We start from the raw sequence: 22,953 nt of genomic DNA, 5'->3' as shown, positions 1-22,953 counted from the left end.
GTCTGGGACGCATATGTATGTGTATACGTCTATAAATACCTACATACTTCAACTATAAATACCCTAAGCTAGATGTGACTAGACATAACGATTCTGTGATCGATACGACAGTAGCAACTGAGTTTCCTGGGACGTGTTTGAGCCTCAGACGAAGACGTCATCTTTTGAATGAACCACACAGAACTTGAGGGTAATTCATTACTCTCTCAGATAAAAGCCCATAGCAAGCATAAAACCGAACCCGGATTTTATATATGCTAAGTAGAGTATCTTCGGCGGAAACGACAGTAGAATAAATCACTCAAGCGCCTCCCTCCTCAGTTTCGTCCTCCCCTATCTTAAGAAAACGTGCCCACAAGGCCCCCACCCGCAGCGCAGAAATTAAACCACGTTTCTATATTGTATCGAAAAAAAAAACCAATAACAACAACACGCGCCCTTACTACACGACAGCGCCGCCCCTTCTCCGCAGATTCGGGCTTCTCGCGGATACGTACGCAAGCGAAGTATTTCTTAACGCAAAGATGGTATTAGAAGGGGTTCTCAAGACATAAAGATAAATAGGTTTATTTTTTCGTCGTCATCATGTTTCTTTCTAAGGAAATCCGCCCCCCTCTCCCCTTTAAATACCTCCTCACCTCCCCAGCTAGTTAAACTCAAACTCACAAGTTCCTATCGACTAGATCCTGGAACTCGGGGTTGCCGGCGGACGCGAAGTCGTGTTCCCAGTAGTTGAACAGATCATGCACGTTGATGGGTGAGCTGTTGGACCCGGGCTGGCTGGGCTTAGTCTTGGAGTACGCGAAGGCGAGGCGGTTGCTACCAGCCGGGTTCAGGGTCTTGGTAGTGGTGCCTGTAGTGGTGAATTGTGTACATCCTGTGCATTTGGATGTTACTTGCCAATGCGTGCCGTTACTCTTGGTGCCCTTTGAGAGGACTTGCGCTGAGGCGCCTGTGTATACTGCTGGAGCGGTATGGGCGCTGCAATGCGTTAGTTTTCTGTGTTTATCATTGGATACTTTGTTCTAGGCTGGAGAAAGGGGGCGGGGGAATGTGGGCCTTTGCATGTTGAGAAAACATCAACTCACGTCGCTCGACGAATAGATACCACGCCGCTCGCACCATTAGCCCAACTGATAAGTAGGGGGTTGTTCGTCATGGAGCCGCCCCAGGCGACGCCTACCCAACCAGCAGCAACAGGGGCAACGACCTGAATCACGGCATCGTAAGGCTGGCCGGCGGGCGCGGGGCTCGGGATAGCAACGCGGAACGTGATGAACTCGTTGTTCGTCGTGATCGCCACGTCCTTCTGAGAAAATGAAAATCCGGTGTCAGGGTCACGGAATACGTCGGCGCTGGCTTCAGACACTGCAAACAAGCCTCCGCCGTAAATGTTAACAAAGGCTCTTAATAACCATCGATTTCTGAAGCTCCTCCAATATGTTCAAGATGTTTCATAGTAGGTACGCACCGAAACCGAATAGCGCAGCTGCGCACGTTAAACTCAAGTTCCAACGCATCTTAACGTCCTAGCTTGGAGCTTTCGAAGAACTAGGTATCGAAGATAAATGAATGAGCTTTGACGAGTACTCAACTACCGTGGTCTTGAATACTACTTGAGAGTACTGAGAACCATATTAGATAAGGATCTCTACCTTGATATATAGTTCTTCTATAGGGGGCTTACAGATTACACGTGGGTATCAAGCAGCCACTCCTGATCTGGGAAGAATATTGGAGGCAACGGAGATAGGAACGAGTTCACATGCGCAGAAGAAGATATTCCAGGCACATAGCAATTAAATATTCATCGAATGGCTCATTATAACGTGAGTTAGTTTCGACCCCCGGGGATCCCAACGTCGTAGAATGATGCGCAGTGATATAACAAGGAGTGCGGGCCGGAGCCCGCATGCCTAGGTAGGTACCAGCCAGCAAGGCTTAAGAGAAGGGGGACATAGCACGCTTTGACCCGTCTAAACTGCAAGATCACCGTGGCATCTCGAATTGCGTATTTGAAAGCATTCTACATACGGTAGCAGCGTCGAGTCTTGGCCAACGCTGACAAAATAGCCTCCGTCCCGCGAACAGCCACATCGTTTCGGAAAACGGAAGGCCGTAACAGGTATCAATTGGAGTAGCAAGGGCCGAGGAAATGGCGGTTGGGGTAGCAGAAAGGTGACGTTGAGAGCGCGCCATCTATTTAGCCGTATATTGACGAGCTGGGGGGATGGTTTACGGAGAGATTTATCAAAGCCGGGGTAAATGCAAATAGAAGCGAGCGAGGGAAAAACAAAACAAAGCCTTTTCCCTTTTCTACCTGCATTAATTATAGCAGAGCGAATAGCATTGTCTCTAAAAAGACACCAAGGGGTCAGCCACGGGGGTTACAGGGGAAGGCCCATAAGAAGAAATCCCCCTTGTTGTAGGGATAACCTCGTGCCTGCAGACCGATGATACATCATCATCATCCATCGGTTCCACGAAAAAAAAGGGAGGGCTCGGTGGCTGGCGAATAGACCAAGCAGGAGCGTCATATTTCAAATCGCCCCGTTACACACGCGACGTATCGTGACATTTCTCATGGTTGACTAAGTCGTGTCCGCGCCGCCAAGCTTCGCAACGACGACGTCGTCCGGAACTTGAGCTGCTTACGTGGTAGCATCGTGAAGAGAAGCTCGGGGAACGCCATCACAGTATCCGGAAAAGAGTTGTAATAGAGAAGCTTTGTGGAGCTTTAGACATATTCCGTGCCTTGGAATCCGTCGTGGTACAATTTGAATAAGCTATTTTTGGGATTTGACTACTATGGCAAGGTCAGACGACGTGGGCGAGCTCAAGTCTAGACTTCAACTCTGAGAGTCTAGAGTCATGACAATTACCAGCATTGCCATTCGATATTGCAGACATGCAGCACTCGGGTCGGTTCCGTGCTCCTCTGTAAATTGCTAGTTCCGAGATCCAGGAAAGCGAGCTCTTCTGGTACGCAGCGGTTGGCTTAGTATTAACTATGGCTGCTTGATTGGCTACTCTCTCGAACCTTGGTTTTGGATCCTCCTAAAGAAAGCATGCAATTCGACCCCTCCGGTCAATAATACTGCGAGTAATGAGGCCCAATCTCTTCTTAAAGGCTGCCTCTACCGTACTTTTAATCATGTTAGGTGATTGGTGTGATAATTTACCAGCGGCTACGATATAGCGTAGATCTCTCGCGAGCTAGCCTCTGAGACTATTGTAAAGATGCTAGTTCATGCAATAATAATCAGGGGCCTAGTCTGTAAACAATTTCCTTCCTTATTAAGATAGGTTCCATATATGTGATTCTGGCCCTGCGGCAGGGTGTCTTGCTGTGTCGGATACGTTTGCGCTGTCGTAGATACGATCCTGAAGGCTGCGAACGGTGAAGCCTAGACTCGAGATATCCGCACGAGCTTTTCCTGGGTCCTGAAGCCGAATATTTTCTAAGCCCGATTCTATAGTGTAGAGCCACTTCTCAATTGCGGCTTGAGTAGCTGCGTTGTCACAGGAGCTCACGGCAATCTCGTAGTCCTTCCTTAGACGAGTAATTGGTGAATTGTAAATGGCCATCCACTGAGGACACTTCCGGGACATCTCGTCAAGGAACATTCTTTGAAGCATTGTTCGCGACCACTGTAGCACGTGCTTTGCGAAGTCGTCTCTGGCCCCAGCCAACCATTCTCCCTCTTCGTCTAGATAATCCCTCTCCTCAGGTTCCTTGGTACGTGCCATTCCTTGCAGGAACTTAGGAAGTTCGCACCCTTTCCACAGTGGAAGAGCGGATGTATGCTCCCAATACACTACCCCGACTAGTCTATTGTGGTTCATCATAATATTGTTCGGGCCTATGTCACAGTTCGTGAGTACGGTGGGCTCGAAAAGTGTGGAATCAAAGAGCCTCTCTCTTAATCTCTTCAAGCGGTCGATGATATGTTCAGCTCTAAGAACAGAATTTGCCTTCTGGATAGCTAGGCAGTCTCTATATTTCATATCCAAACGTGCTTTGAGCCATTCGGCACTGTTTCTAAATGGTCCACGGCAATGATCACGTTTCTGGTTCTCCTCCATATAGAACTCTGGCGAGACAATGGCGCCAACTTTATCATCATCTTCCCGGACTCCTGTCGCACGGCCCATATATAGATTGCCGATTGCGGATAATTGGTGGTCGAAAGTTGTGGAATAGAAGGACACAAATTGTCGGATTAATGAGCGCTTCTTCTCGTTACTTACTATAGCCCAGTTGACTTCGCCTGCCTCGGCCGCGACAGGAAGTACCTGGCCTTGGAAGCATTCTAGGACAACCCACTCGAGACCAATCTGAGTAGTACCGGTTGGATCGAATATTAAGACTCTGGGAACTGGTAGCGACGTATACTGTCGGACCCATTCGATAGTAGAGACCTCGGCTTGCGTCTTAAAATAGGGGTCGACCGGTAGCATCACTCGTATGATAGTTTTAGCAAGTTTGTTTTCCTTGGGTTTCGTAATTAGATAATTATAAGCATGGGAATCATTTGACAAGAGTGTAATATTGATGTCATTGCTACACCATTCTTCACCAAGTAGCAACTTAATGTTTTCCTTATTCGGTGCTTTCGCACAGGACCCACGGAACTCGAATTTGGCCCGGTTGACTTTCTCCTCCGGTGATCCGATTGCATGTCTACCCATTGTGGACGTTAAAGGTCTCCAATGAGAGATGATGGTGCTGTAATGTGATATAATAATTAACTACCACTTTTGCAATCAATTTAGAGTTGGAATGTTGGGAAGAGGAGAGAAAATATCATGCAGGGAAGCACTCAAGGCGTTCCTTAAATTAAGTCCGAAGCTACGCCAACGAATATTCCCTATTAGAACTTAAATCTATATAGATTAGGAACTAACGATGGCGGTTACCGGAAGCTGGGAGGTTGATCATTGGTTGAGGTTGCCTTATAGATTATAGGTTGCAGGTTGAGGAAACTCCAGACTCCGAGCGAGTGTCTCATAGATGCATACCTAGGTAGGTAGGTAGGTATTCTTTGTATAGGTACCTATGTGGTGCTTTAGAGCCTGTAGCGAAACCCAAAACTGTTCCAGTCCGTTGTATCTTCGTAGTCTTCTGGCCTTAGTTGAACTTCGTTGACTGCTTCAGTCACATTGCATATATCGGCAATGTCGACCACTTTGCCTCCACCAACGGCGCCAGAAGTTCCGGCGCTACCTTGAATCCCTTCCTCTGCTTGTCTCCGTTTATTGACTAGTTGTAAGTATACTCTGAGGGTTGCGATGAGGCATATCACTAAAGCGTAACATATCATAATTGCACGGAACGCCGTGTCATACGTAGGCTCTTCATCGGATATGAATAATTGAGGACCGATAATACTAAGGAAGTTAGTAGGCGACCTCTGAAGAAAGAACCGAAGGGCCGATAACTCGGCGGTGACAAACTAGGACGGTGAGGGATGGTATACTTGATAGGATTGTTACATACTTTCCAGCGCAATAGGCAATGAACAGCAATGCGGTCATGGTCATTTTCTTCGTGACGCCTCGAAAATTTGACTGGACAAGAGACAAAAGTAGAGGCAACGCAGACGGACCGGTGGATAGAAGAAAATACCCAAACAGGGAGACTCCATGGGGAATCGAGCTTCGGCTCCCAATCAACGCAGATCCGATAACAGGTGGAATAACGATAAGACCGACGAGAATACAATTCATCGATCGGAAGCGTCCGGCTATCCACCCGGTTCCAGAGATGGCTATCACAGAAATGATAGAGTAGGGGATGTTGATGAGTGTTGACTCAAGTGACGTAAACCCGAACGACTTAATAACCAAGTTTGCAAAATTCTGCGTGCCACCATTAGGGATCTGGCAGAGTAGTGCGACGGACCATATAAGCCATGTCTTGGGATCCTGCAGACACTCCCGCATCTGCTCCCATTTCCAAGTCGCGTTTTCTGTGCGACCTGTACCGGCTATCACAACTCGGTCCCCCGCCCACTGTCGCTCTTTTGGAGTTAGAAATTTGGTCCCCGAAATAGTGTCGGGCAATAGGAAGAGTATCCCAAATCCCAAGAGAAAAGTGGCAGCGCCTAGGATGATGAACATCCAACGCCACGGGTGGATATTGTCGGAAATGTGACCAATTCCATAGGCGAGGAGCGACGAGATAATGCCACCTACAGAATTCCCTGCAAACCAAATACCAGTCCTAACGGGAATCTCGTCTCGGGTGTACCAGGTAGACGTGATGAACATTAAAGCCGGCGAAATAGTTGCCTCGGCGATACCGAGGAAAAACCTCACCGTAATCAAGCCACCAAAACTCGAACATGCAGCAGTTAAGGCGACTACCGCGCCCCATACGAATGTGTTGGCGGCGAGATATTTTCCTATCGGCAGGCGAGCAATTAACAATGTCGTGGGGTACGCCCAGAGGAAGTAACCAAAATAGAAGACGCTAGATACCCAGGAGTAATTTGAGCCCTCGAGGTGAGTATCTTCCCTCAGGCCAAACACCGACGCACTCGACAAGATAGTCTTGTCCATGAAATTAAAGGTGTAAGTGAGGAAAAGGAGCGGCATGATTCGCCAATCAATGCGCCGCAAGATAAGGCGGGCTTCATCAGGTCCAATATTGCTAACGGTATCGGCGGTACCATTCGGCACGGAATTATCTTCTGTTACAGCCATAGTGAGATGGCTGTGACTGCGGCTCGACTCTGGTTGACTATGTTGAAGTAGCGGTTCTTGCTCGCTCGGCGACGGCATGGTCTTTGTAAATACCTACCTACCAGGTAGTTTAGGTATGTAGTGCGAGCCGAGGCGGCAATCTCTAGCGAATCAATGAGGTCGATCTTGACCGGCCATTTCCGGCGCTACTGATACAGTACAGAGCTTGCGGTCGCGATAACGTCTTCCCTAAGTGGAAGGTAAAGGGACTGGGATGTGTTGTACCTAGGCGTTCTGTGCCACTGGAAATTAAACTCCGTAAAGATAAAGGAGAACATATTGTGTTAGGCACTTCTTAATCGCGGATTTGGACTATAATAAACTTTTGTAATATGGAGACCATTATATCGGTATCATACCTCTACATCTTGTTAGAAACGTCTTGACTTTCGATTGCGTGTTTGAAGCGGTCCACGGATGGTACCAGGGATAAAAAGGTACGCACTAGCCACATGCTCTAGCCACATAATCGATCAATTTCAAGGCTCATAGTGGCTAGAGGTGGTCAATTAGTTTCCTCGAAAAGTGAGTCGAATTTCCGCGTAACAAACACCATATTTCAAACCTAGGAAAATTTGTCATAGATGACAAAATAAATAATCTGACTTAATGATGGCTAGGTACCTATTGCTATCCCTATTACCTTGCCTAAATTTTCATTCATATAAGCCATGTATATATTGCATGTCCCGCACCTTAAGCTAATACTTAGGTCGATATGTGCGGTGACATTTTCATTCAGCTTCCGTGCTGTAGACCAGATGAGATGCATTCCAATCAATTTCTTCTTATAATCTCCTCCGCTCACAACTCCACGTCTTCCAGCGCGCTCGCCACCAAGAATAAGCCAAGCGGGCACGCGTCAGTCGAGTCTTGCGCGAACCGAAATGAGGTTTGACTGTCGGGCGCGCTGCGGGTACGAGGGAGTCGGGATTCCGGCGGAGGTAGTGGAATATCCGTTTGGCGTTGTAGGCGATGTTCCAGGAACTTCAGGTGTTGTAGGAGGGACCCCAGGCGACGTAGTGGGGTATCCAGGTGATGTGGCTGGTATCCCAATCGACGTCGCAGGAACTTCGGGCGATGTAGTAGGGTATTGGGGCGTCGTGCTGGGAGTCGAAGTCGTCCCGGGCGCCCCAGGAGTCGTAGTTGGCACCCTGGGTATCATGCCAGGATAGGTTGAAGTGCCTGGAGTGCTGGGGGTTTCTGTGGGCGCAATTGATGTAGTAATTACACCTGGGACACTAGTAGTCGGAGACGTGCCGGGAGTCGTTCCTAGAGTCGTCTCACTCGTGGTGGTAGGTACACCTGGTATACTGGTAGTCGGAGTTGTGCCTGGAACCGTCTCAGTTCTAGTGAATGTAGATGGCCCTGGAGAATTACCCGGATAAGTCTCGTTAGTCTGCACAGGTGGAGATGTGGTGCCGGGGACACTTGTCGTTGGCGATTCTGGGGGAGGAGGGGGGGAGGAGGGGGGGAGGAGGATATCCCGGGGTTGTTGTGAGTGTCTGCGGAGGTGTGCTTGGCGTTTCCGGTGGCATAGTCGGTGGCGTAGTCGGTGGTGTTTCCGGAGGCGTACTAGGCGTCTCTGGGGGAGGAATGACCGTTGTGGGGTAAGTTACCGGTGGCGATGTCTGAGGGCTTGTTTCTTGGGTAGTAGTAGGTGTTTCCGGTGGAGGTACAACTGTTGTCGAGTACCCTGGTGTAGGAGGCGTCGACGGTGTCTCTGGAGGGACTTCCGTAGTAGATATTACAGGGCTTGTCTCTTGGGTAATTGTAGGAACACCTGGGGAGGTTATGGAAGGGGTCGACTCAGGCGGAGGAACAACTGTCGTAGGATATCCTGGACTTGTAGGAGTCCCCGGCGGCGACGTTGCGGGGCTTGTTCCTCCCGTAGTTGAAGGCGTCTCCGGTGGTGGTACAACTATGGTTGGATATCCCGAGGTGGTGGGAATTGTGGGAGGACACTCAGTAACGGTAGAAACGCAGTTCGTATTTGGTACAGTAACGAAAACAGTGGTTGTTGTCATCGGTACGCATGAACCTGAGCCGCCTCCACCGGGCGGCATAGTGCCGGGCGCTCCGGAATCACACGATGGAGGATAACACCCGCTCGCTATCAAGGAAATCTGGTTACAGTTACTTCCTCCAGGCCAGAGGTATATCATCACCACACCATTCTCTCCCGTGGCGCATTGCCAGAAAGTAGACTGGCCATTGAACGTCAGCTCTCCATTGCAACCGATAGCAAATCCACCTTCGGGGTTTTGGCCGGCGTCACATTGGAGCACCGTACTCGGCGGCGTCCACCCACAACCACGGCCTTGGGAGTCGGATATCGTATCGCCATTCAGGACAAACCCAGACTGTACGACGCTAGTCCCGGGAAGTCCACCTTTGGTCTGACCACCGTCATATTGGCCAACTTGGCCGATGAACGAGCCACCTGTCGAAAGCGTGAAGTTACATCCACTCTGGCGCGCAACAAAGGAATATGCGCCGCTCACTATGGAATATAGAACAAGCGGCTTGCTTGCCCGTGTCATTTTAACGATATAATCGCAGCAAAACACTCGGGCTCTTTTTCGAAAATTCTTGGGGTCAAATATAGAAAGTTGCGCCGAAACGATAAACTGAAGAAAAAGGAAAACTTAAGCTGAAGCAAAGGATAGAGAAGCCATCAAGTTTATATTTCAGATACTCAGGGATGAGGGAGACCCTAATAAGACAACACTAAAAATCTTGATTTCCGTTCTAGTTTTAGAAATATTCAAGAAACAACGTCATGAACTACCTAACAGTCTGACATAAGGTGAAAACTTGAATTAGTAAATAGGATAATTCACGGTGCGGCTCGTTGTTCCGCAGGCATTTCCAGTACTACGGGCCATGTCATTAGGTGAGTTTGGATGTTCATGAGGGTCTAATGATGATATTCCAAGACCTATAGTCACAATTCCAAGCTTAGGCACAGAGACGTACATCCTGGTATTCGTGAAGCAGATATTGGCAAAATGGCTCCGCATAGTGCTGTTAGATCTCACAAAGTCAGACGAGATATAATATGTTGACGCAATTTGAATAGAGGAATGATGTGTGCATTATGCGAGGCTCGTATTTTAACGTTGGTCAACCCCTAACTGACTGAGTCGCGTAAACAGGTACTCTTACCGTATTGAGATGTTGAGTGCCTGATTATGATTATAGTGTAATCTACATATACACGACGTCGAGGATTTGGAGAATAAGCACATATTTCATGGTGTAGTTTCGTCCGAAAATATCAAAGTGTGGACTATACCCGCAGCATAATTATATTACTAAAAGGTACCCTTGATTTGATTAGTGCTTTAAGAACAAATCTCTATAAGGACTGGCTCATAATAGTAAACTCCAGATAATCATTTAAGATATCCCATGAGACGTTAATTTTTGCTTCTTAATACCTAATACCTGACTTCCTCCTCTACTAAAAGGGATGTTATTCGGCCCTACAAGGGAACTCTGCTGTCAATATCGTATCTAGAGAATGATTAAGCTTTTGATGCTAACCATACTTAGAATCGCATTTTACCCGACAGGATACACTCTTGGTTAATATTACTAGAAATAGCTCCTCGAGGTGACTTAGTTACATATATTCCCTCTGAGATTCGACCGGGGTGCCCTCACGGGGCGTTCCCTACCCCTAATCCATGTTAAACTCTATATTATGAGATATAAACCGTCCCCGAACCAGCCGAGTACTTGACGTATCCGTCGTCCTTATTTTAAGTTTGACATCGTGTGATACTATTCCATAAGCAGTACCGTATTCAGATCGGTGAATCTCTATGACGTTTGCCTAGCAGCTATTAGAACTAAATAGCCAATTATAACTACTCCATAGACTCTTGATTAAATATGTAGACAACGGCCTTGTAGTCGACATAACGGAGCCGTAGTCCGGCAGAGGAGTCAGGTCGAAATATCCCAACTCTATGAAATGGACCATGCGGCAACAGTTTATTTTAACTTCTGTCAAATACCCAACTACCAATCACTTCCCTGAGCAACGTCGTTAGTACTTCTCAACTGCATTTCGATAGCTATTTAATTGGGCCAGCATCGGTTACGGCCCGCAAGAATAACCCGCCACTCTATCCCCTTAACTAGCATTCAACTACACCTCCACTATTTTCAGTATTGATACAGAAGGACTGGCCAAGAAAGAAAAGATGGCTAAATCGAGCAATAGTATCTACGGTTATACTAATTGTTGGACCTTTTCCTAGTATGTTAATGAACGACGTCAAGTCTTATGTACTGATACTGAAAATAATGGAGGTGTAGTTGAATGCTAGTCAAGGGGATAGGATCATGGACCGCAATTAGTAATAACCTCCGTAGCAAATAGCAATATGATCATAAACTTCCCAAGGTATGGGGCGATATAAAAAACTCGAGAAATGTCGCCTCATATCCTTGAAGGTTTCATTGGGGCGAATTATTCTGCCAAACTCCATCATATAGGTCTCGTATCGAGAGACGCGAACAGGTTATCCCACGTTATCGAATCGGGATTCATCTCGCTTTGACTTGTAAACTGCCAGAACTCGTTGAAAGAACTGTCAAGGCCACCTTCCGTGGATTGCATATCTAGACCAAGCTCGGGCTGCATCTGGAAATCATGAAGAAGACTGAAATCACCAGCGTTGCTCTCGCTTGTAACGCCAGAAACATTTTCGGATTGTGAAGCAGTTTGATGGGTAAGATATACTTCATGCTTCTGCAAGACATCACGCAATGAATTTAGGAAACGACTAGGAAGTGGAGAGACGTGTCTGTCATCATCAAACTTCTGGAAAGCCGCCCTCAGCTTGGCCTTAATATCTGTCTCGTCTGCTTCGTGTCTATTGAAGCATAGATCCATGACCATAACTACTAACGCAAGATGCATGTAGTGCATAGCCAGTCCCATCCGGGCTGTCGTGTAAGCAGGAGAATCAAATTCGGTGGGATCTTCGTACCCCTCAATGACTGCACATGCTGATTCTAGGCAAGCTAGTCTCGAGTAAGAATACCGAGAATCATGAGACTGTCGTAGTAGAAATCTTTGGTGTAGCTTGCACCGTCTACTGTGAGCTGCGTTGGTGATGGCGTATCTCATATGAGGGATGTAAGGATATACTGTCTCAAATCTCTTACTCTTCTCCCGACTTTCGGGATCAGTCTTAAAGAATAACGGCAGACTTGAGATGAAATCTTTTAGTTTCTTGTCCAGAGCTATGATATTCTCGTATGGCATCTGCATAGCCTTTGAGGTCTCTAATGGCACTATGTCGGCCACTTCTCTGCACAGATGTGCAAGTCGGATCCTTTCGAGAAGAAAGGCTATGCCACTTGGTGGAGGACCATCTATAGACTCATTCTCCTCGCTTAAGGAAATTTCGTCTTCGAAATAGTATTTTGGAAGCTTGACGTCTATATGGTTCGGATGAATGAAGTACATGCCCTCTTGGGGTCCGCTAATGGTTGACTGTAACCTATGGAAACATTAATGTTGAAAAGGTAGTATATGAGAGGTGAAGCATACCAGTCTTCGGCTGTAATATGCCAGAATACTCTACGTCTAACCTCGCGATCTATCAAAACACGGACGCTGGACACCTTCTCAACGGTGTTCCCGTCTTCGGCATCCAAACGGTGTAGACGAAGATCCCTAGCAATAGAGGCCGCTGTGGTTGATAGAAGACGTCCTCTTGCCGAAAATCCATCAAGATGGAATGAAAGGAGAGACATGAAGATGTAAGCTTGGACATCTTCTAATGTGCCCGACGTATTCCTCCGTGAATGATCTAGTACATCTAAGGCCGTCTTGCCTATGGTCTTTGAGATATGAACCGCCTCTTGTTCATTAGTTGCTATTTCGGAATCCTCCGAGCACCGATAGAAGAACCCAGAAAGCGCAAAGATCGAAAGTAGTAATCCAGCTTGTCCGAGTGGAACGGATTCGCCTTGACCGATTTTCATATACACCGTTTTTATAAGAGACCTAATAGTAGGGATATGTAAAATGCGACACATGTGATCTATATTAGATTCAAAATTCTGGAAGAGTAGGGTTGCCTCTCGGTACGTTGGGAATGTCGCGATGGTATTGCTCGACGGATATTGATCCGGGATAGCTCCTGTCTGCTGGGTAGGAACTCGTGCTTTATGGATTTCGTGTGCTCTGCCTATTCTGAAGACTAGGCCACAAGACAAGGGAGAAATCTACTAGAATTAGGGGCCTATGCACTTGGGATATCATGGAAAATATTTTACATACTATTCCATCTTCTCTCGTTCCAATATTCTCAAGGAACCGTGAGTCTTTGTCTCGATTGTGGTAGACATCGGGCTCTGTGGTGTGACCTGAAGTGGGTGTGAATAACGGTAGGTTTGCTTGACGATGTTTATTATTAGATGTGTCCTGTGAATGAGCCTCGTTAGGATGCGACTGGAGAATAATAGATTCTAGTCTTTCAAGACGTCCTATAATTTCCGCATGATTGTATTCTGTAGTAGCCGTCTCTATTCGTCTTTGGGGCGGAACTAGGAAATGACAGTTGATGTTGCGTGCAGCACAATTCGAGCACGGCTGGATCCGATTGCATTTTAACTTTTTCCACCGACATGATTGACACGACGCCGGGCTCGGACGGGCCTTCTCTTTTGACACTGCCCTTGACAGCATAATAACTCAACGATATCGAGAACTGCTAGATAGAGGATGATGGTGTGAGGTCCATGGAGCTCCGCTTTAGGATCCGCGGAGTCCGATAAATCCCTGTCAACCCCCTGACTAAAATGGAGCACGGCATATGGGGAGATGGATAACATTAGTCAGACTTCTAGGGTTAGGCTCATCAACATGCCTGGTGAACGACCCAGTATATGGTTAACTCCGAGATATATGATATATAATCATAAGAGTATATTACAAATAATATGTTCCTCCTGTTGGTGGCATCTTCCGAATATGCTGCGGAATAGGGTTAATTGGCCTCCGCGGACCCTCGATCTAATGATGGGGAGAAGATGGTAAGTGTAACAAGGTCTGTATTCAGGGCTTGGAACGAATTCAATTTACTAATAATTTTCTAAGGTCTCAAGGTACCTTGCATTGCCTCGCATCGTCTCGTGATGCATGTCATCCAATGATTCTGAAAATAACTATCCTAACCGCCTTACTGGCTCTTGGCTGTATTCGTATTCTAACTAACAGGTCTCAGCCATGTTGTCCGTGTGACAGTAAGAGAAAGGGGTATAAATATGTTGTTCATGAACGACTTACCACCAACTCTACCAGCAACATCTCACAGCAGCCAGATTACAACCATTCAGAAATTCCACCAATCCTAAGTTCATTAATATATCACCATGAAAGAAGTAGTTATCCAAAGCTCTCTCGATACATTCGAGGTAATTGAATCTCCTATTCCCACCCCGAGAGACAAATACGTCGTCATTAAAGTCATTGTCTCCGGAACAAACCCAAAGGACTGGAAATATCCTTACTGGTATGGTTTTCCAAAGTTAACACCGGTGCCTTTTGAAATCGGCAGAGCTAATTTCTACATAGGAGCGGGAAGCCTCTGAACAGCGGTGATGACATTGCTGGAATCGTTCACTCCGTCGGCAAAGACGTCTATGAGTTCAAGCCAGGTGACCGTGTGGCAGCGTTCCATGAAGCCATGACAGCAAATGGAAGCTTTGCGGAATACGCCGTAGCCCCGGACTGGACAACTTTTCATCTTCCGCACAATGTGTCATTCGAAGAAGCTGCAACTATTCCCACCGCCGCGCACACTGCTATGTTGGCTTTATACGTTAACTTAAAACTTCCTTCTCCTTTTGACGAGAGGGGGTTTCCAGAAGGAAAGAAAGTGCCTTTCCTCATATACGGCGTCACGTCGGCCTGCGGCGCATTCGCTGCTCAACTTGCTCGACTCTCGGGTCTTGGTCCTATCATAGGAGTTGCTGGTCGATCCGGCGACTTCGCAAAGACCTTGGTTGATCACGTCCTTGATTACCGGAAGGGAGAGGATGCACTAGTCGCAGGCGTTGAAGAAATCCTCGCGAAGGAAGGTCTGGGCAACAAAGTCCCTTTCATTTTCGATGCGATTAGCGAGGGCGAGTCGTTCGAAGTAACGACTCGGGTTGTTGACCCTAATGGCGGCAGCATTGCCACCGTACTACCTTTCCAGTATTTCGCGAACACTCGGGAAGATTTCAAGTTCCCGGACGGCGTAGAGGTTTATAATACCGTTGCTCTTAAAGTTTTCACGACGCATAAGGATCTCGGGTTCATCTGGTCCAGATATTTCGGGCGTCTATTGGAAGCTGGAAAATTGAAGGGACACCCGTACGAAGTTATTCCAGGCGGATTAAATGGTATTCTGGTAGGCCTGAACAAGCTAAAAGATGGGCAGGCTAGTGGATTAAAATATGTCTATAGGATTGAGGAATCTGGAGATGTCACTACCGGGTTGCATAAGCTGGATCCTGCTCTGGTTTCCCACAAGAATGCTCGGAAGGTTGAAGAGTTCTTCAACTTCAAGCTTCCTTATTAAACTTTTGATGGTACTACGCAAAGGACACGAAAGTTTCTAGTCGCACTGGCACCTTAGTTAGATCACAATGACAATCTATTGCAGCTGGGGACTGAAATCAATTTTGCATTTTGCTAGTCCACGTAAGAATGTGGTATTGCTACCTCACACCAATGACCTAAAGGTTATGCCTATTTCCTCCGCCTCTTTCATCCTATCTTAGGCTCTCAAATATGACGGCAGAAGTATACAGCAGCGAAAGTAGTCCGTCCTTTTATTCACCCATGCTATTGTTAAGGGCTTGGAGGGCGGCCAGACGTCCCTGAAACAATTCTGCAAATTCCAACCAGAGCGTGATGATGTACTGAATTTTGGATCGAAGAGAATCTGTTATTTGGGCAGTTGTCTCTAATAGGTCGGCAGCTCTGACGTCCATGTTCGCGAAGGCGTTGAGCGTGGAGTGAAGAGCTCGAGTCATGTTGGCAAGATCGGTGACCACTGCCATTGTGTCGGCAGGCGTATTGCAATGGCGGAGGTAGTCTTCTATATTCTGGTACATTATATCCAACGTTAGTGTGCTAGGCGCTTTAGAGTAATAGCTGGATCCTGGAAAATCGTAGTACTTACGTCGACCAATTCCTGGGTAGCTGTGACCCTGGCGTTGGCCTCATCTAGGTCCTTAGGGAGCATGTGGGTCGATACCCATTCCGGGACAGGAACCATGTGAGCCATGCTGACTTGATAAAGACGTTGATCCGTTTGTATGTAGGTAGTATGGTTTGTTGAGGTGTAATGAGTGGCTTTGCGGGCGAAAGGTTGTAGAGGAAGTAAAGTGTTAAGGAAATAAGCATGTGTGTGTACGCCTGTGCGCGTACTGAGGGTGATAAATAGAAGCCTAACGCCTGAGGCAAGGGGTGTGTCCCGTACGACCGAGGGGTAACGACGTTAGCCTTCTACCTAGGCGACAACATGATTGTTGATGTTGTCGCAGAGGAATTTAGGCCCATGCGGGGACTTAAACTACGTAGGTACGTACTATGATTTCACACGACGCGTTACGTTTGCCATGTATTTGCTATAGTACGCGTCGTAACTCAAGAGATATTGTTGATAATGTGGTAAACCTGTTGTGCCTTCCCTCACTGCCTGGTAAGTTACTAGCACTGTAGGCTTTCAAGCGATAGAATTTTCTATAGTTTCACATCCACAAATAAGGTATCTAGGGTAGCCCGTCATTCTACTGCTGAATCTGTGAACCGCCGGGCACCAAGGCGTCAAGTACAAAGGCCTTGCAGCTATATATTGAACGGTCCTTTCCTATATTGGTCCCGAGCTCTTCTTGCTTCAACAAAGCTGATTCTTGGTTAAACGAATATTTCGGGGAATCTCTCCTCTAGCTTTCTATTTATTTACTCTTCACGCTTTTTGGTATTTCAAAAATTCACGTCGCTAGTCATTACCATAATTACCACAATCTTTGATAATTGGGTCAAAGAAGTTATGGAACTAGAAGTTACGAGAAGAATAATCTGGATTGTAGAATTATGCTACCTGTGAGATCCGGAATTTAGTGGACCTGAAGCGGCGCGTCCGGTCCGGATGGGTCTCTGTTCCGTCTGGGCCTTTCCGATCACGCTCCACAAAGGATTTTCTATTGTTGCAGTATTTGACACTGGGTAGCCTAGACGATGCATCTTAACAATTAATGTAGGCGCCTGGGTACCTATAAATTGTTATGAATTTCGTGGCATAATTTGTAGCATAGCATCTTGAGAAGTAAGCAAAAACTTTGGTTTAGCCTGAGTGGTACAGCATTTATATTGAGATATTACCATCAGCAACATCTACCTGACAAAGCAACCATCCTAATTCCCAATCACTAGTGAACCGCTGGTCTACTTGACTTGTCTAGGAGAACCGTCCCTTGTGTCCGTATCAGCTAGTTATTTAAAAGCCACTGTAAACTCCCATTTTCAGGGGCTCAACAAGATTCCCGACCAAGATACTAATCTTTCAAGGACCATGGAGCCGACCATCATAGCTCAAAGTCCAGCCATCATAGCTCAAAGTCCAGCCTTCGGGAAGTCGAATAATTGGCACGCGATTTTCGGTCAATTCTCCCTCTGCTACATCTAATAGCCGGGCACCGACAGTCGTCTCATACAACCATAAGTTACACGAGACGTTCGTCAACGCAAGCCACTCTATTTCCGTTCGCATCACAGGTGTAACCGGTTCGAGATGGGTCCTTTTAGAGATATATGGACCAGGGATCCGAGCCCCATTGCTGGCTTGGACCCAGGCGTAGCCTTCTGCAAGAAGTTGCACGCCCTCTCTAGTTGATATAAGATCTTGGCCACCTTCATCTCTAGGAGTACGAATGAATAATGCCTCCACGTAGAATTTTCTAGTTGGATTTCTAATCAGGCTTTTGGATGGTAGGGTCTCACTATTCCCTTTTAAGATATTACGACGTACCCATGCCCCCAATGCGTTGTAATAATGGCCAGAGGGTAGAGCGTCAATAACCCATAACTTCTGGAGCCTAGGCGCGTTTCCCGAAGACTTTAATATGGCCAAGTAATCCGTTAAAATGGTCACGGCGTGAACATCGGAGCGATAACATGCTGTAGAGCGGGAAACTGTAGAAACAGCGTGATTAGTCTGGGCTGCTTTGATTAAACACTGCTCTAGCCTCGGCATTTGGATAGGCTGAAAGTGTTTTTTTTCCCATGATGGCTGGATCGCAAAGCCATATCCAAAAGCCTCAGGGCACAATCTTGGGTAGCTTAGTCGTAGGAATTGTAACTGAGGGAGCACTCGGCGAATAGAATGACATAAATGTTCCTGATAGTAGCCTCGATAGGTCTCGCAGCTCGAACTCATAATATCGATTTCCAGACATATACAAGTAGGGGGCAGGTGATCAATAATGGGAACAACCAATCTCCCCGGTACCCATAAGTTGGCAAACGCACCATACGACGTAGTGAGAGAAAAGGATTTTAAGTTTGCCATTTTCGCGAGTCGCGAGGGAAGCTTAAGAAGGTCATCGTAGAGTTGGCGAAATACATCATTCTTCTGGTCTGGCCTGCTTCTCACCAGGTTTATGTATAGAGTGAATGTACTAATAAGCACATCATTCGAGTCTGAAGGGTTCTTGGTCCATTTAGAGAAGGTACTTGGGGTTAATGCGATGTGCTTGTATAATACAGGGGAAGCTAGACGTGACCATCGTTTGCAGCAAAGGGTACATTGAAGCAATGTTGAAGGTAGTAAATTGTCGAATATACATAATAAGAGCTCGTTCGAGAGAACTGAAATGGTCATAGATTGGTCAGTCAACCGCATTTTGCCGGTTGTAGAGAATCTCGAGACGTATGGACCTAAGCACCCAAACGAGAGGAATGGGGATTGCGATAGTTAGGGTACGGGAGAGTCTTTTGTATTGAAGTGATGAGTTCACACCACAGATAAGTCTAGCCTCTGATTAGCTACCTAGCCACACCTTAATGCACGTCCGATGAACTTTATAAAATCAGTTAAACAGGTATCAAGTCTTATATACCTTACCGTAATATAGGGGGTAGCAGTAGCCGCATATATACCGCTTATTGAATCGTAGCCGTACTTATCTCACTCAATGCAATAAGCGGCTCCCGATTCTTACGTTAAAAGAATTAAGTGACTCAAATATTCAAGTGGTAGTATTACCGCTTTAGGTACGGTTTAAACCCCCTTCTCCCCTGTCCGCGGTTGCGCGGACGGGCAACGCCGCTAGTTTCAATATTATATAAAAAGTTTAATAATTAGTATCGTTGGATAGTGCTCATTTTTCGTGACATATCTATACTATTTTCACCTTTTGCAGATGTTATGCGATAGAATGGCAAAGGAAAATGTCGCCAACTGCGGGGCGATTCTATATATAGGAGAGGTTGATATGTCAGTATGTATCATAGCTCGGAGGCTGGAGCTTTCTAGCTTACCTAAGCGTGGTATCATTCTTCACAAACAAGCGGCGCTCTCAAGATAGGATCTTTTCAGGAAACAAGGGCTATGCTTTCTAGTACAGGATTAATTTTACGAGGCAAGGAACTATATCCGTTTTGGTATTCTAGATAGTGCCAAGAGTTAACATGGGAAAATATATAGCTGTATTACTATTGTAATACTTTACTGTTCGCCATATCATAAAGACCTATCTAGAGGCTAGAGTGTTCGAAATTTCGAGGTCTGATTCAAAATCCATTAGCTGCCTAGGATACCTCCTAGGTAGGTTTGAACAACACTTGTTCAACATGACCCGTATACAGCTGGGTTGTTATTAAATAATCGAACGTCGTGCGTAGTACCATAGGTCATTATGACGATGCGACAATCTACCCCCGGTGGTCCAGAATAAAAAGCCTCCTAGTATTATTTATGTTGCCCTACGGAGGACATAAAGCTCATAGACCATTACGATACCACCCCTAGGCTTTATCGACCGTGTACCTTCTTCGATTCTGAGTGTCTACAATAGGAACTTCCCATATAACCACTTGGCTTGAGGATTCAGAGTTTTTGCATCTGATCCTTTTACCCTTAATGAAGAGGCGACAGTCGTCAAGCTGACGAGGATAATTTATTCTATGCAATGGGTACAGACACAGGCACAGTGTGACATGGCTTGGTATCTTAGGTAGTTAGTCACTATAATAGGATGGGAGAAGATAGCCTTTGTACAAGTTACCTACCATCCTCTCTCCAATAAGCCAACATGTCAATACTCATATTACCATATACTGAATATCTTATGGTTCAACAGTTAACCGAACCTATCTAGGTAAGATACCATAGTCAAATCCCCACGTACTGCCAAGAACCGTCCCTGTTTGGAATGAGTACAATGATCTTGTATCCCCCTTGTTCACCCGTCACGTACGCCTTGTGATACTCTCGGCATTTTGTCTCTTATAGACCCTTAGGAACATCAGGCTTTTAACTATCGCATATTTGCCCTTATGATATCATGATCCCCGTACGACCATTACTTGCCGTTTTACATGCTTCGTCAGCTACTCGCTCCGCATGATGTAGTTACTCGATACACGTAGATAATCCCTCCAATGAGTGTACTATTTAGCGACACATGCTTTCCTTGCGAGCCGTTCGACGAAATATCTAGTCGATCAAATTTGCTGATACTTGTTTTTAAGGGCAGCTGGGACATGTCTAGGATTCAAAAGGGGGAGCACACGGGCATGTGCTCACCGGGTCTTCGCAGGGAGACTTAGTGACTCCTTAGCGAGACATCATTACTGAAGAACTACCATCGAGAGAAGATGCATTCCTCAATTTGGAATGGATCGGTACACCATTGCCAAGCCGGAGATTTTACTGACTTACACGCACATTATCCTTACTAGCAGGTGTAGACCTACACGTACATCGTTATGTATTTCATTCTAGCTTGTGATTGCCTACTTCGTTGTATTTCCTTGGCACTTCCCCTTGGCTGTTCCATATCAAGAATCCAAGTTGAAGCAAACCTTTGGATCCTTCTTTACGCACATACGATTGACCTACAGCGATAACGATGCCGTCCCTAGATGTGAGTGAGCTGAACATAGTCGTTTCCGTACTTGGTAAGTTCGCAAAAATCTTAGTAGAATAATAATCCTGACTTATTTTAGGTGCTTTTATTGTGATATATGGCTTGGTAGCTGTCAAGTTAAAGGGGGTTTGGTATCTTGGGGAGGCATGTTAGTGCGCTTCTTAGAGTATACTCTATCTTTATTTTTACCTACTGCTAATTATCCACCAGTGCCGGCAGTTCTCATGGGAACGATCTTGGGCCCTATCGCTGCAAGGTTCTTGGACGCGAAAAGATGGGGATCAGCTACTCCAGACCAACAAGATGCGATAACTCTTGGTGTGATGAGGGTTATGATTGGTATTCAATTGTGAGTTTAATATAAATTTGTTTACTTTGAAATGTATTCGGCCCAGTCGAATGAACTCACACGGCTGACCGGGTTTCGATTCCGACTATCGCAGGGTCATCGCGGGATACCAGCTACCAGCCAGATATCTTCAATTGCACCGTAAAGCATTAATCGTCTGCCTCGTTCCTATTATGGCGTTGATGTGGTTGGCAACCTCCGTTTGTGTACTAGCGACGATCCCGAAGGTTTCTTTACTCGCAGCTCTTGTTATGGGGGCATGTGTCACATCTACAGATCCAATCCTCTCACAAGCAGTCGCCAAAGGCCCATTTGCTGACAAATATGTGGCTCGGCCTCTCCGAGAGATTATCTCAGCTGAGGCTGGCGCTAACGATGGTTTCGCTTCGCCTTTCCTCATGCTTGCCGTCAACCTCCTACGCCTTACGGAGAACAGAGAGGAAAAGCTTGTTGAGCGCGGTCGAGGTGTTGGCGAGGATACGCGTGATGTCGGCATCGCGTTAGGGAACTGGGTCATCGAAACTCTTATCTACATCGTATTACTAGCCGTCATATACGGTGCGGTTACGGGGTATTGTGCTAGAATAGGGGTTAGATTTTCACTATCTCGGAGATGGATAGACTCGGAGAGCTATCTACTTTTCCCGACAGCGTTAGGTGTAAGTGCTTCTGACAGCTATCTGCCTTTTATTTAAGCGATACTGATGAAATAAAAGCTGTTTATTGTTGGAACTTGCGGAGCTATCGGTACAAGTGATCTACTTGCTTGCTTTGTCGCAGGTTGCGCATTAAACTGGGATGGACAGTTCCTTGCAGAGACGGAACGCCGACACGACGAAGTTAACTCGTGCATCGACGTTATGCTCAACTTTGGTGGCTTCATGTATATCGGTATTGCCATGCCTTGGCAGGAATTCCATCAGCCCGCTACTACGGGCATTACCTATCCTCGTCTCTTTGGTTTAGGCATCCTCGTCCTCCTATTTCGACGGATCCCTGCCTTACTTCTCACATATAAGACGATGCCAGCAGTTGTAAAAAACTGGAGGGAAGCGTTATTTATGGGTTATTTTGGCCCGATAGGTGTCGGGGCGGTGTACTATCTTCAACATACGCGCTTGTTGTTCCCGAAGGAAAAGGCAGCGAGTGCGAGAGAGCGGGAACTCCTTGACGCCATATGCCCGGGTAAGTCGTATTTATTTAACAACCCCATACGCGTTAACTAATATAGTTTCTAGTTGTATATTTTCTCGTCCTCTTCTCTATCGTAGTACACGGCCTTTCAATACCAATTCTTAGTGCTATCTACAAATACACCAACGTCCGACCGATTACCGAAGATGCAGTTACGATTAGACGAAGGAGCATCTATATGGCGACTCCGGTGAATGCTTTTGCAGGGGACCATGATACGTTCATCGTGTATAACCGATTCTTTCGCCCCCTCGTAAATATGGCGACACTTCCAATTACACGCTCTCGTAATCGTAGTGATAACGACAGTATCTCGACAGAATCTGAAGAGGATAAAATGCATTCTCAGTTGGTTAGTATAAATAGAACGGCTGCAAGATAGGAGGATTGAATAGACGAGAAGTTCCATATGTTTATCTGTATAGAAGACATACCCCTGGGATGAGACTTGGTGGAGACGTATGATAACCCCTTCATACGGGATTCCGGGG

The 22,953-nt window shown here is 46.4% G+C and overlaps 7 protein-coding genes across 7 annotated transcripts; 2 read left to right on the top strand and 5 right to left on the bottom strand.

Moving 5' to 3' along the window:
• Positions 1–662: 662 nt before the first annotated feature.
• F5Y00DRAFT_273484 (CBD9-like protein) lies at positions 663–1,520 on the bottom strand (the record flags this gene model as incomplete). Its single annotated transcript, XM_048013185.1, has 3 exons — positions 663–981; positions 1,089–1,380; positions 1,472–1,520. The coding sequence occupies 3 exons, from the start codon at positions 1,518–1,520 to the stop codon at positions 663–665; spliced, it is 660 nt and encodes a 219-aa protein (XP_047860829.1).
• Positions 1,521–2,748: 1,228 nt separating this feature from the next.
• On the bottom strand, positions 2,749–5,006 carry F5Y00DRAFT_185536 (uncharacterized protein). The gene has a single exon (XM_048005082.1). The coding sequence runs from the start codon at positions 4,690–4,692 to the stop codon at positions 3,298–3,300; it is 1,395 nt and encodes a 464-aa protein (XP_047860828.1). The 5' UTR covers positions 4,693–5,006; the 3' UTR covers positions 2,749–3,297.
• On the bottom strand, positions 4,730–7,196 carry F5Y00DRAFT_247687 (putative allantoate permease). The gene is made up of 2 exons (XM_048009313.1): positions 5,501–7,196; positions 4,730–5,391 (listed from the first exon to the last, which is right to left on the bottom strand). Exons 1-2 carry the CDS (start codon positions 6,784–6,786, stop codon positions 5,070–5,072), a joined length of 1,608 nt encoding a protein of 535 aa, XP_047860827.1. The 5' UTR covers positions 6,787–7,196; the 3' UTR covers positions 4,730–5,069.
• Positions 7,197–10,847: 3,651 nt separating this feature from the next.
• F5Y00DRAFT_185487 (uncharacterized protein) lies at positions 10,848–13,809 on the bottom strand. The gene is made up of 3 exons (XM_048005081.1): positions 13,055–13,809; positions 12,320–12,999; positions 10,848–12,269 (listed from the first exon to the last, which is right to left on the bottom strand). The coding sequence occupies exons 1-3, from the start codon at positions 13,460–13,462 to the stop codon at positions 11,249–11,251; spliced, it is 2,109 nt and encodes a 702-aa protein (XP_047860826.1). The 5' UTR covers positions 13,463–13,809; the 3' UTR covers positions 10,848–11,248.
• Positions 13,642–15,574, top strand: F5Y00DRAFT_247680 (GroES-like protein). Its single transcript, XM_048009312.1, has 3 exons — positions 13,642–13,823; positions 13,874–14,288; positions 14,351–15,574. The coding sequence occupies exons 2-3, from the start codon at positions 14,149–14,151 to the stop codon at positions 15,339–15,341; spliced, it is 1,131 nt and encodes a 376-aa protein (XP_047860825.1). The 5' UTR covers positions 13,642–13,823; positions 13,874–14,148; the 3' UTR covers positions 15,342–15,574.
• Positions 15,575–17,124: 1,550 nt separating this feature from the next.
• On the bottom strand, positions 17,125–18,828 carry F5Y00DRAFT_247677 (uncharacterized protein). Its single transcript, XM_048009311.1, has one exon. The coding sequence runs from the start codon at positions 18,669–18,671 to the stop codon at positions 17,334–17,336; it is 1,338 nt and encodes a 445-aa protein (XP_047860824.1). The 5' UTR covers positions 18,672–18,828; the 3' UTR covers positions 17,125–17,333.
• Positions 18,829–20,901: 2,073 nt separating this feature from the next.
• On the top strand, positions 20,902–22,844 carry F5Y00DRAFT_255675 (Cation/H+ exchanger; the record flags this gene model as incomplete). Its single annotated transcript, XM_048010311.1, has 6 exons — positions 20,902–20,950; positions 20,999–21,067; positions 21,130–21,268; positions 21,363–21,927; positions 21,985–22,453; positions 22,507–22,844. The coding sequence occupies 6 exons, from the start codon at positions 20,902–20,904 to the stop codon at positions 22,842–22,844; spliced, it is 1,629 nt and encodes a 542-aa protein (XP_047860823.1).
• Positions 22,845–22,953: the final 109 nt, after the last annotated feature.

This window comes from Daldinia vernicosa (assembly GCF_022497035.1).
Source record: "Daldinia vernicosa strain CBS 139.73 unplaced genomic scaffold F5Y00scaffold_65, whole genome shotgun sequence".
Taxonomy (NCBI): domain Eukaryota; kingdom Fungi; phylum Ascomycota; class Sordariomycetes; order Xylariales; family Hypoxylaceae; genus Daldinia; species Daldinia vernicosa.
This window is presented reverse-complemented; position numbering and strand designations above follow the sequence as displayed.

Coding starts and splice junctions, on each gene's coding strand:
- F5Y00DRAFT_185487 (XM_048005081.1), bottom strand. CDS start 13,462: ATGCTGTCAAGGGCAGTGTCAAAAGAGAAGGCCCGTCCGAGCCCGGCG. Junction 13,000..13,054: donor GAACGAGAGAAGATGGAATA/GTATGTAAAATA, acceptor TAATTCTAGTAG/ATTTCTCCCTTGTCTTGTGG. Junction 12,270..12,319: donor CATATTACAGCCGAAGACTG/GTATGCTTCACC, acceptor ATGTTTCCATAG/GTTACAGTCAACCATTAGCG.
- F5Y00DRAFT_247677 (XM_048009311.1), bottom strand. CDS start 18,671: ATGCGGTTGACTGACCAATCTATGACCATTTCAGTTCTCTCGAACGAG.
- F5Y00DRAFT_247687 (XM_048009313.1), bottom strand. CDS start 6,786: ATGCCGTCGCCGAGCGAGCAAGAACCGCTACTTCAACATAGTCAACCA. Junction 5,392..5,500: donor ATTGCCTATTGCGCTGGAAA/GTATGTAACAAT, acceptor TAACTTCCTTAG/TATTATCGGTCCTCAATTAT.
- F5Y00DRAFT_185536 (XM_048005082.1), bottom strand. CDS start 4,692: ATGGGTAGACATGCAATCGGATCACCGGAGGAGAAAGTCAACCGGGCC.
- F5Y00DRAFT_247680 (XM_048009312.1), top strand. CDS start 14,149: ATGAAAGAAGTAGTTATCCAAAGCTCTCTCGATACATTCGAGGTAATT. Junction 14,289..14,350: donor GACTGGAAATATCCTTACTG/GTATGGTTTTCC, acceptor ATTTCTACATAG/GAGCGGGAAGCCTCTGAACA.